Here is a 12,910-nt window from a genome sequence, read left to right as displayed (position 1 = left end):
GGTTGTCTTCACGAAGGAAAGGGGACGCCCTTGCGTGGGTGCCTGTCCCCAACAAGAGAGCCTCTCCAGTCCCAGGGAACACCCACCACCCACCCCCATGGGGGCTCACCTGGGCTGTTTGCAGACTCCTCGGCTGTCATCTGCATGAGGAGAGCCACCTGCTGGCGCTCGGAGAGGGGGTAGCCGGCTCGGATCCCAGATAGCCCCATGCCAAACAGTAGCCCGGCCTTCCGGGTAACAGGCTCCTTCTTAATCCTCTTCCGCTCAGGACCCTGCTTCTCTGTGAGGTGGTGGAGGAAGAGGGGGGAGATTTCATGCCATGGAGTCCTCGGAACCCAGAACCTTACTCGGGAGTTACAGAGTCCCTGCCTCCCACCTCACAGGGGGAAAGGGGAAGAACAGAGTTGGCAGCACTCCTGCTGCCCATCATCACCTCTTCCAGCAGTAACTGTGAGACACAATTCCAACATCTTGTTATCAGTCAATGACGCCTGCTAAGCCATGGCCCCCACCAACCATTCACTCCACTCCAGGTACCTCCCCAGACCATTCCTGTGTGCGAGGCGGTGGGAGAGCCGATCACCAGTGTCCTGGCTCACACAGGACAGGTCTCCATCTAATAATACGCGTATCTGTAATCTAATTTCTCCTTCCCATCCCGCCTCCAAACAATAGACATAAAATGGCAAATATAGTTCAGAAATACATAAACAGATCAAAGCTGACTTGTAGTACTGTACCTTTCTTCTTGCTTCTAGGCACCTCCATTTCATGCCATGGCGCTTCGAGGAGCGAACCCGCCTTGTACCACGACATGGACTGAGCTGGAGGCATCTAAAGGCATCAACACAGAGCACTAACAAGACACGATGGAACAGCGCGGCCATCCCATCTCAGTCTCCTCATAACAAGCAAATTCTCCACCTATCTCACCCAGTACAATTTACCCTGTCAACGTTGAACAGAAATGCATGTGCTGTTTCTTTTAATGGAGGCAGAAATACGGGAGAGAAGATACCCCCCAAACTCTAGGAACCAAGAGCCAAAAGCTCGCCTCTTCCTTCACCTCATCCTCTTGAGGGGAAACTTGGGGTCCATCAGGAGCCTCAGAACCTACCCCCTACAGTCCATGCTTTTTGGGTGGAGTCCCTGTGTGGAGCCAAGATGTTGTGGGATGTTCTAGGTCACAGGGTGCACGCTGCAGGCAAGAAAGGAGACGCGGGTCTCTGAAACTGTCCTCTGAGGAGTGTTTCCTTTGCTTCCCATTTGGCGCATCCAAGGAGCCCCTGTCACCCTCCAGGTCACTCAGCTGGTTCCCTGGCTATGCCTTGACCCCAGAGAGGTGGGTGACGTCTATGAAACACACACTAAACAGATCACATGTCCACCATGTCCGCTCCCTCCTAAAACAATATCCTTTTACTATTCACCACCTCAGGCCCCACAAACATATCTGTCATTTTGCATTTTCTTAAGTAGAGTTTTCCATAAACTGCGGTTTCTTTTTAAAGTACTTTAAATTGCCGTTTTAAACAATAAAGTTGTGACTTGGTGAGAATGTTGACTCATGCGTTGAAGTGATAACACAGGCACTGCAGGCCATCACCACCAGCAACAATTAGTTTTTAACCAACACAAGCACAAGTCCGAGAAAGGAAGTAAATTCCAGTAGGAATGCTCTTCGTTGATGACCAAGGACCCCACCCCACCCCATCCTCTCACCCCTGCTCATCCACCCCCATTCTATCTATCACCTCCTTCCCAAGAGGCAGAGCCTCATGGTACATCACAACACCAAGGGCCTTCCTGAAGTCTCTGCACAGGATGATGAACTAGGACAGCAGCAGCTCTGGCCCAGTCCCTCCAATAAGTTCCAAGAAGTCACACCCCACTTTAGAAGTGACTGGAAGCCACAGCACCTGAATCAGGGCATTTGGTTAAACACTCTCACACAGCTGAGTGCTCCACTCTCTACCTGCCTCGCGTTTACCCACTTGTCCTTTTGCTGCTTGTTTATACAATACTTCCCGATAAGGAAGATGACAGAGCTTTCCACTGCCAAGGTATAAACAATGACAGAAACAGGACCAGTGGAATGGCTGGACCCACCCTCCATGGCTACTCTACACAGGCACAAACCAGCTGACCGGCTCCCCTCTGCAGACAGGGCGGTGGTGCCCTACCACTGAGGTGTTTCCAGCAGCGGGTTCTGAGTATCCACTGTCATCTCCTCAAGGAAGGCAGGAGGAAGGCACATGCATACTCCCCATGCTCCGCAAACTGGACCCCACTTCCGCCAATCTCCCGGGAAGCACTGCTTGGTCTCAGTATGCCTCCAGCCTCTCAGAGGCTCTTACCCACCGTGCCTCCACAGAGCACACACACTTCTAGAGGTCCACTGCCTCCCCCTCGCCTAGGGCCATGGAGACAGGAAGTTCACTGGAAGAGGATGAAAGCAGACTCGGAAAAGAAGTGTGGAGAATTCCTGGTTGTGGGTAATATTTACTAATTACACTACTAACTTCAGAGGTAGAAGTGCTGTTTCTCTGTTGTGTGTGAACACAGGGGGTGCTAGATGGATGCAAGGGAAGGGAGGGCAGGGTCTAGGTGGGGTATCTTCAGGATAGACGTGCCAACAATTTTAAGATGCCAGAAGAGCCAAGCAGAAGGCACCACTCCTCAAGGTGCCAGTGCAGGCGGTAAATTGTTTAGGGGTCAAGGAGGTGGGAGAGGTACCTGCAGGAGCTCACCCCACACTTCCTGAGTGGCAGCTGAGAGCTGGTGGCCTTTTGCCCAGAGGGCTTTCTGCAGCAACAGAATTTGTCCTCTGCTGCAGACCAGGAACCAATGGTACCCGGCCTTTGACCTCAGGAAAGGACAAAGGTCAGCTGCGGAGTGTGGAGACAGCTGTGTGTGGGGCAGGGAGGCAGTCCCTGCCCACAGCACCCCACCCCACTGCCTTTGCTCCCTCTGCTGCTGCTGTCACCAAGCTTTAGCAAAGGCAGGACTGTGGCTTCCCTCTCTCCCATGGCCTCAAGAGCTGTAAGCATTCTCGATGATGCTGAGGGAAGGGCACAGACGCTTTCTCCTGGTAATAAAATCCCACCCTCACAGGAGCCTCACGCTACCCTACATGTGGAAAGGGAGCAGCCTTCTCACACGGACCTCCTTCGACTTAAACTGGATGTTTTATGTGTCCTAATACAGGGAAAAATGCAAAATGTAATCAGATCTAAGATGCCAATTTTTTGATGATGAAATATTTTCTACAAGCACCTGAAGATACCAGTTCTAGAGGGGTCCTAGAACGATGAGGCCATGTCTCTCATGGTAGAGGGAGGGCCCTCAGAAGCTGTGACCGCAGGGGGAGCCTCTCCATGATGGCCCTGCCTCAATGAGGCCGAGGAGCTGAGGCCCAACATGCACACAGAGCATTGCTGCGTGCTCCAGAAGTGGTCCTGCTGCCCTCCTCCCGGCCTGGCCTGCTGTGTCCTGTTGGCAGGGGCCAACCCAGAAGACAGCCCAGGTAAGACCGACCCTCTGGAGTTGGGAGGCTGCAAAACCAGCCTCCTACCCCAGCTGGGTGACAGGCCCCATCGGCCAGTGCCCCCACTGGCCAGTAGAGTGAGAATTACAGGGCAAAAGGAAGAACACTAGGGGCAACTGGCAAGCTCCTTTGGCATTCTGCTATTTTTTGTTTCTAATATCCAACTGGAAACAAAGAACTTATAAGAATTCCAAACGGTACCTGCCAAGTTGCAGAGTGGAAAACTGGCAGTTCTGAGTGACAGCAGAGCAGCAAGTCAGGTTGAGGGCATAGCTTTGACAAGCCAGTCTATGAAACTTCCCCCAGACTTAGACTGGGGGGTGGGCGCAGGCCTAGACTGCAGAGTGGGGCCTGTGGTCTGCAGCTTGAACATGCTTTGAGGGTTTTGCAGGTGACAGCAGCGTGGGGCCCAGAGGCAGAGTTCCTGCGGAGGTGGAGTGCTGAAGAAAAGCACGGGTGGGAGACAGCTGGGCCCAAGATCCCAATGGCTGGAGTAGGGCTGTCTTCCTATTGGATCCTTCCTTCCTTCCCGTTCCCTCAAGTCTGTCTGCTGTCTTCCTCATTCCTACTGTGTTCGTGGTATCCAACGTCAGCTGTGGAACTCCTCTTAGGCTGATGGGTAGAAGATGGTTTCACATGAGCCTGGACAGTCCCCCTACATCACCTTCAGGAAAACACAGTGATGTGACAGCATTTTGTATCTCTATAGCAGCTTTATTCTTGTGAATGTTCACATCGGATCTCTGTGAAGTCAGTGCACATTTTATCATCCCTTCTTGGTATGCGGTCACCAAGCTGGCAAATGCAAGAATCTCCACCCTCCTCAGGCTGTCAGTGGGTTTCCTACTAAACCCCTTTCTCCTCATCCCAGGCTTCCGGACTTTTTACTGCAGCTGTTGGGCTAGAATGGGGCCTTTTCCTAGGGGAGTGGGGCTGCCAAGGGCAGATGGTTCTGAGGGACCTTTGTGTGCAGGGAGTCAGCGTTCAGAGTCCACTTCCTGCCACTGAGTCTCACTCCCCAGTAGAACTCAGATGCATCACCGGAGAAAAGAGTTACAGCAAATTCTGGCAGCAAGGACACAGAGTGAGCTTCTGGGGAGAGGTTTCCCAATCAGAACCAGCCAGGAGTGTCCAGTTCAGTGGGGCAGTGCTGGCTTCTGACTTCCACAATGTTACCGGGAGGTCAGCTTGCTCTCTATAGGAAATGTCTCCTCTCCCTGGCCACTTGTAACATTTTCTCTGTGCTGTTCTGTAATTTCATCACATGATACTTACATGTATAATCATTATTCTCTCCCCTGCTCATAATGCACTAAGCTCCCTGAACTGAGGACTCCCATTTTCACAGACACGAGGTTCTGTCTTCTCTGAGCACCAGTGCGCCACATCTCTCCTTGGTTAGATGCCAACCTTGAAGGTGTCTCTCTCTCCTCCATTTCTTGTAAACTCTTTCATGTTTTTTATCTCCTTTTCTTTCTATGCCTCAGTCTAGGCAATTTCTTTAGTTATAACTTCTAATTCACAAATTCTTATGTTGTATCTAATAAACTATATAATCTGTCCACTGAATTTTTAATTTCAGGGATAATTTTCATTTCCATATGTTCTGTTTTATTTTTTAAAAATCTACATGATCTTTTTTAACAGTAATCTTGTTCCTTGCTCGTGTTTCCAATTTTCTCTTTCATTACACTCTCCTAATTTCATTTGTATCTGAACACCCCAAGGGGCCGACCAAGTGGCTCAGTTGGTTAAGAGCTCGCTCAAGAGTTTGAGCTCTGAGCAACAGCGGTTCGAGTCCAGCCTGAGCTGAGCAGCCACTGAGCTGCCAACAGGTAGCAGGATGGCTCAGCTAAAAACAAAAACAAAAACAAAGAAACAATCTAAACACCCCAAGGTGTGAAGCCCCTGGGGCTGAACCTTTTTCTTAGGATGGGTTTCTTCATCATGGTCTGTAGCTCGGAATGGGCACTCGTGTTTGTTTGAACTCGGGACCAGCAAGCTGCAGAGAAGCCTGTCTCTGTTCCAGGGCTACAGGGAACACAAGGTATTTCCAATGGCATAAGGCAGCCCACATCCAAATGACAGCCAAGGGCAGAGTGGGTTAGCCTCCAACGCCTCCCAAAGTTCCTCACCGCACCTGGACACTGGCTAGAAGAGACAAAGTACCTTAGCTGAGGGATGGTGTCTTCTGACCTGAAGTGTCCGCAGGTGTGGCCTCTTATGGCCCTGACCTTGTGAGGCCCTTGGCCTGTCTACTGCCACCCCAGCTGACCTGTTAGCAGCCAGGGCAGAGATACATCCCAACTCTCACTGTTCTAAGCCCCTGGGGACTTCAGATGATCATTTGTTATGTTTATCATTCACCACCTCTAATTCCTAGCCTTTTCCAGGAGACATAGTCCGCTGTATTGCCAAAACGGAAATGACCCACCATAAAATCCTAAGTTGTCAATACCATCTTGACTCTGCTCCATGGGAGAGCATTTAGTGATGCTACTGTGAAATCACAAAGTTCATAGTGATGTTAGGTAAAGCTCAAGTAAGTCTGTAGTAGGTGGGGTACCGGGGAAGCTGCTGTCCTAACAGCTTCCTTCCGTTTCACTTGGCCTCAGGAGCATACCTCTCACACCAAACATGTGGTCTAACCTTGATGCTCAGAATCATGAAATACAGTACTCCTGACCAAGAAACCTGACGCATGGATAGTCCACACACCAGACAGATGATCCAAATGAGGTGATGAGTTGCAAGGGGGATTGTCATGTTTACCTAAGCAGGATTGTCATGTTTACCTAAGCATTACACTCCAATTTTTTCAATTCAGCAAGATGGAAGACCCAGGGACCCAAGCCGAATGCTGTCCCACTTAACCAGCACGGTGAAGCATCATCTGATGTTTAGGATGCAGCTGTAACTGGCTCTTCCTTCTTATTTCCTGATATGTCTTACCTGCTTTCTTTCCTTTTTCAGAAATTACCATCATTGATCATTTAAAAAAGAGGGGGTCTGTGTTGCTCCGGTCCCTACTCTGGTCTTAATCTCCCTCCCAGAAGGGAGCAGCTGGGTCTACTGGGATGTCTCTTTGTCCATCTACATTGATGGAGGGCTCTCCCAGCTCACCGGCCACATGAACTCTACAGCTGGGTGCCTTTATCCCTAGGTGAGGGTGACGACAGTCCCTATTTCACAGGTGTGCAGCATTCAATGAGGGCTGCCGCGACCAGGAAGCCAGAACAGAAAAAGCGGTATCAGCATCAAGGGCCTGGACAACAGCCTCCCAAACCACGGCTTGTGCTTTCACCACACCAACGCGTATTGAGAATTTTACAAACAAAAATAAAAAAAATCTGAATTCAAACCTGTAGCCACGCCTGAACCATGTTGTCAATCCTGCCTGCACAGGCCTTTGACCCCAAGCTGGGGAGCAGCATCAATGGAGTGGCCACATCCTGACTCAGACTCCTCCCGGGAACTGACTGGAACACTTGCTGTAAGTCCTACACACACAACTTCATAGGTCAGGACCACAGACTCTTCATGGTTTAGAGCTTTACAGATGAAAACACTGAGAGGCACAGAGAAGGTGAAAAATACACCAAAGTCCCACAGTGTCTCACCAGGATGCATCCCGGATGTGCCCCCCTGGTGCCCTGCCCGCTACAGGCTTCACTGGTCGACTTCACTCCCAAGTGTCCTCACAGCCCATGGAAGCAAGTGACACCGAGGGGTGGACCAGAAGCTACACCTCTTCCCTGTGCTGACTTTGCTTTGTGTCTATCACTGTAATCAGTTATGGTCATGAGTAGGACTGCACGAGAGGTCCCAGGAGTTGTGGGGACCTGACTCACCTGCTATGTTGACAGCATGGCATGACTACCTGCTGGAGCATACCTGTAAGGGGCTCTGAGGGAGGCCGGATACCCTGTGGCTCACATCTTTTCTGCAACTGGGGGAAATAGATAATTTTAAATAAAAAGAATCTTCCTTTGCTAGTGCAAACTCCTCTTCTGTGTAAGAAGAAACTGCTCAAGTTTAGAGAGGAAAAGTGATTTGGGAAATAGCCTGACCAAAGGTCAATCACATGGAATTCTTAATTACTTGAATGTGCTTCTTCATGAGTGACCTCACATGTCTGTCAGATAAACCGGGCTCTCATCCTCGCATCTGACCACCACAGGAGGGGCGTGTGCTGGGCTCCCCACACCTCCTCCTGCTGTGGCCCCACTGGCTGCTCACCTACACCCACATCCCATCTCTCTTCTGTGTAACAGAATTCATCTTTATTCCATGGTGATGGCCGGTGAGAAATGGGCAGAAACCGAGTTTGGCCACGCAGCAGAAGTGAGAGCCACAGAGAAATGGGCCCTGCCCTGCTTCTCGACTCTGTTTTGAGATGGGAGGATGGGAGGTGATCAGACGCTCAGTGCGGACTGAGGCAGGGCTTCCTGATACATGGGACTAAAGCATCCCACCCTAGTCCTCCTAGCTTTGGGAGTCTTTTCAGAATGCACCGGCCAAATCCTGAGAGCTCCTAGGGTCACACCGTGGGTGGCACGTGCGCTCTCCAGCCAGAGGTTTCACAGCGGTGTCCCTTCCCCACGGCGCCACCTTGCTCTGTCTCAAGCACAGTCCCGCACGCAGTGAGCAAGCGGAAGCCCCTTCACCGTCACGCACAAGTCACCTCCTGGGCTCAGCAGGGCATGGTGCTGAGTTCCAAGAAGTTCCGCAGATGGCAGTGACAGAAATAATGCCTTCCTTTCACAAACAGGGAACAGCCTCGGAGAAGTCACAACAGCCAGCCCTTTCCCAACTTACAGAACCTGGTGATCATGATCAGTAAATAAGTGAGTGTCCCCAAACTGCCAACAGTGAATGAATGAGCAGTTTACATTTCAGCACTGCTGAACAAACACCAGAGACAAGTCTCATTCACAGGTTAAAGCTAAAGAAGAAAATCGTAATTTTTTCTTCATTCCAAAGACACATTCATCAGGTGTTGAAAATAGGCAGCTGCTAGCTCTTGATGCTGCTGGCAGAGCAGCTCTCAAGGGGGAGCCCTCGCAGCCTCCTCCGGGTACAAGCAGGGCCCACCTGTGGTTCCAGGTAGGAGGCAGCAGGCTAACGTTCAGACGAAGGAAAACTGACAGAGCAAAGGCTTTACGTAGGAAGCCTGAAGAGGGTATGTAATCATCTAAACCAACCTAAACAATATTTAGTTATAGATTTTTCCAAGTTTTGGGGAAATTTAAACATATAAAACGTAGACAGAATAGTATAATTTCAAGCAAGTACCAGACATCATATAATTCCATCATGAACCCTGTTCACTTTACCCCAAGACCAGCAGCGAGTCAGCGGCAGGCAGCCCCAGCAGGCTGAGCCTCCTCAGATGACCTGCCTGGGAAAGGCTGTTCCAATGGGATGCCTTCCTCTCTGGGAGGGGCTGCTTTCTTTTGAGGCAACAGGTGGCTCTGGGTCGGCTTGTTTTTCCTATACAGGCAGCCAGACTTGCTGCGGGCATAGGCCGGAGGAGCCGAGACACAGCCTGTGTAGCCTGCACCCAGTGGAAACAGAGACCTGGCTCTGGGGCATGCTCTTTCTGGAAGGACACAGATGCAGTTCCCCACATACATGCTCATATTCACTTGGACATGAGCTGTCCAGGGTGCTATGCGGGCAGCTAAAATGACAAACCACCTCAGGGTGGACTGGCTTTGATCAGGCTTGGACGCGCAGAGTATTTCCAGCTTTCACCACAGACGGAGCCGTGTTGTTCTTGGCAATCTGCCCCCAGCACTGACTAAGCGCTGCGGAGGCCTGTCTCCTGTGGGCTGGGTGACGTGCAGATGCTCCTGAGGGTCCAGGAAACACGAGAAGATTCTTATGCAGCTCGGTGGTCTTTGGAGGAGGCTCAGCAGCCTCTCCCCACTCGGGGCAAAGCAGAGGAAAGTCACTATTTGCCACTCAGAACCTCAACTTCTGGAGCCTTCTGCTGCGTCCCCCTTTGCAGTGAGCGCCACACCACATCTTCCCAGCAGAGGGCGCTGGAGGAACACACAGGAGTAGGACACAGGGCAGCCTGATACCTGGTGCCCCTCCAGGTCAGTTGCTCCTGAGGACCCTCACCCACCCAAGAGGACCAGCGTCTCCCTATCTCCATCACTCATCAGAGTCAATAATTCTCCTCTGTGTGGCTTCTCCCTCCTCCTGACAACTGGAGGTACAGCCCTGCGGCAGGGCAGCCGAGGTGTGTGCCTCTCAGAGAAATGGCCTCACTCCATCTCACCCCATTTCTGAGCAAAAATTACTACAGTTAGTGCAGTTAGTGACCAGCTCACGTATCCTGCTTACCAGGAAGTGTAAGGTAGGAAGAAGACAGGCAACCAGTAAGTAACCATGGTCTGCAGGGCTAGCAGGCAAAGGGCCTCCCACTGCTGTGCATGATGCACAAAGATCAGATAGTTTTACAGGCTCCTGATACGAGCGATTCCCGACATGCACCGGAATCATCTCATTGGAAAATCTAGCTTTGTTACAGTCACATGTGTGAGAAAGTTATATATTAAAATCAGTCCCTAATATGAAAATAAACATAGAATAGGAGGGCCAATCTTGTATTTCATATGTATTTAGATTTTTTTAACATAGTCCTTGGTTGGAAAATTCTATTTTCTAAATGTTCTTTACTTTTTCCATATGTGATTTCCTATGTGCCCAGGTTATCTTCTCGACACTCCAGAGAAACAGTGAGTGTACCTTCTGCTGAGACACTAATCATCAACAGATGGATTCATGAGGCTTGCTCGAGTACACAGAAGCCAGAAGCCACCGATACAATATAATGGGCCCTGCAAAGAAATCCTACCAACCAGACGGAGGGAGGAGGGGCCCAGCCAAGAATGCCCGCCCACAGGAATGCAGCTGCATCACCTCGGCTTAGGCAGCACTTTCTCCTGGGAGGTGGAAGCGCTAACACTGTCTCCTTGGCTCTTAAAGCACGGCTTTGGGGACTCACAGGAACTCTCCAGAGGTCTGACACCAACCTCCAGACCACCAAACAGCCAATACCAACAGCAACAGCAACAGCACACCCTCCACAACTAGAACTGGCATGGGCACCAAAACCAGGAGAGGATGTCTAGGCCTGATCTGATCTCTGGACCTAAAGTCTGAGTCTCAGAATCCCTGTGAGCCTCTCCGTTCTGGCAGGAGCCCATGCGTACCCACCCACTCCCTCCCTCTGCTCCACTGCTCATCCACGGAGTACTGGCCCCCTCCCCTTGCACACCCACCCCATCCCATTCCCAATGCGCCTGCTCAGTGACAGGAACCATGGGCTTAGTCCAACCTTTGTGAAAGAGCGCACAGGGCCCATGCCACCTTCCTCATATACCAGCTGCCAAAACCACATCCACTTCACTGGCTTTTAACTAATCAAATTATCTGCCCAGTTACTATGAACCTCCTCCTTTGGGGAGCACCTGCATAACAGGGTGTGGGTGAGGGACCTGCAACCTCTTGAAAAGCTGTGGCATAGGTACTCATTTCCAGGCTGTTCCCTCTGCCGTTTCTCCCAATTTTCTTATATGTTTATCTTATTTCACTATCTGACATAAATCCTCACTTGCAGGAAGCCCCCAGCCACACCTTATCCTTGCGGGGGCTCTGCTCCTTGTCCTACAACGGTATTCTGTGAAAGCCAGGGAACACCTCAGAGCCCTGTGGCTTTGCCCAGGCTCCATTGCCCTCTGTGTGCTATGTGCCCCTTCTCACCCCTAGACTTTGACTGGCTTACAAATCTGCAGAGCAGTCAGATGACCAGCAGGCTGGGAAGGCTCCTGGGCACCAGGATCCAGACAGAGGAAGAGAGTAAGGGCTGGCAGGAAAGGGGCTGGGTTACTGCCTGGATGCAGCACATGTCCCAGTGAGCAGTCAAGATGGAACCAACTTGAAAATGAACACACCAAGTACTACTAATCCCTCATGTGAACACACATACATGCAGACACACATACGCACATGCACACACTTTCAGTGCAGGCAATATGCTCACAACACACATACACATATATACATGCTCCAACGCACATATAAACATGTACACACGGTGATGCACATGTACACATGTTCACGCCCAGGGCTCACCCACACTCGCAGAAAGACTGTACTGGCTCCTGCTCACTTTCAGTGGTCCCAATGATTTTTATTTCAAACAATTGGATTTAATTTATGTGCTTTTTTAGCACTGAGGGAAACCATGGTTATCCTCCAATTAAAAACTTTCAGGGGACTAAACAGAGCACAGAGTTGAGTGCCTGGGAGCCTCACGGCTGGACACACACTGGGAGGTCCCCTGGGTGTGCTGGGGGGAACATTTCTACTTTGCACACTTAGGTGAATTCTGTGTGTGAGTCTTTCCTATCAACTCTGAGGCGCCCTAAACCTCAGGTAATGAGAAGGAGCTGTGAGGCCTTGCTCCAGGCCACCCCTCAGGTCTATAGCAGGACTCCTCTCCTCGAATAGGTCTGGGGACACCTCCCAGACCAGGTCCAGTGTCAGGAGGCCCCGGAAGGAAAAGGGTGGTCAAGGACACTTTCTGTGGCAGAGAAGAGTCTGGCAGGTGTGGTGTGGGCAGAGGCCGGGTGAGGATGACCTGGGGCTAGTCAGGAGGGAGCAAGTAGGTGGGAGACAGTGGGAGAGGAAGAGGCAGTGCCGGGTGCCAGGTACCTGTGTCCGAGTCCTTCTGCTCTCCATTGGCCCCCACAGTGAAGGGCAGCTTCCGTTTGGTTGCTCTCTCTCTCACCTCCTTCCCTCCATCACTGCGGTCCAGCTTTGGGGTCTTGGTTAGAGAAACTTTATCTTTATCCTAGAAAACAAAGTGACACTATAAGACATCATTCCCAAATTAAAGCCTCAAAATCCTCATGTTTACTATGGTTCATTTCATGAGCCAGTTAAAGCAAACCTCTAGTTTGGGCCATTAACACCCCCTCCTGCTGCCAGGCTCAGGTGTGCACATGTGGCTTCCTCCCCAGGCCAGACAACCATGCTCACCCAACAGGCCCCTCACGAACTAGAACTGCAGCTGACCCCATCCCACACAGCCCCACTTCTTGTCCTGAACCCAAAGGAGTCTTGAGAAATTATGGCTAACAAATATTCTGAGTATGAAGAAAGAGGAACATACAGAGACACAGTTGCCTCTGAACCCGTTTTCCTAGGGAGAGCCTTCAAAAGGGGCATAGACAGGTAGAGTCCTGATTTCCACCAGAAACTCCCTGTGGAATGAAGGGCCCCCAGCTGCCCCGCCTGCCTGGGCCTCCCACCATCCTGGAATGTGTCCATCTCCCAAGATGTTGT

At 51.0% G+C, this 12,910-nt stretch overlaps 1 protein-coding gene across 7 annotated transcripts in view; it reads right to left on the bottom strand.

Moving 5' to 3' along the window:
• ANKRD11 (ankyrin repeat domain 11) overlaps window positions 1–12,910 on the bottom strand; it is a 223,199-nt gene that overhangs the window by 23,375 nt on the left and 186,914 nt on the right. For 5 of the 7 annotated variants that reach the window (XM_019654488.1, XM_019654491.1, XM_019654489.1 and 2 more), the window contains exons 4-5: window positions 12,278–12,416; window positions 110–280 (exon numbers count right to left, since the gene is read on the bottom strand). In XM_019654488.1, coding sequence (XP_019510033.1) covers window positions 110–280; window positions 12,278–12,416 — 310 coding nt within the window. Of the gene's footprint in view, window positions 1–109; window positions 281–740; window positions 835–3,748; window positions 3,835–12,277; window positions 12,417–12,910 lie in introns of those variants that run through there. The other 2 variants (XM_019654493.1, XM_019654496.1) reach the window with 2 other exon arrangements.

Source organism: Hipposideros armiger, unplaced genomic scaffold, assembly GCF_001890085.2.
Source record: "Hipposideros armiger isolate ML-2016 unplaced genomic scaffold, ASM189008v1 scaffold_224, whole genome shotgun sequence".
Taxonomy (NCBI): domain Eukaryota; kingdom Metazoa; phylum Chordata; class Mammalia; order Chiroptera; family Hipposideridae; genus Hipposideros; species Hipposideros armiger.
Note: the sequence above shows the minus strand (reverse complement) of the source record. Positions and strands in the feature narration are given on the sequence as shown.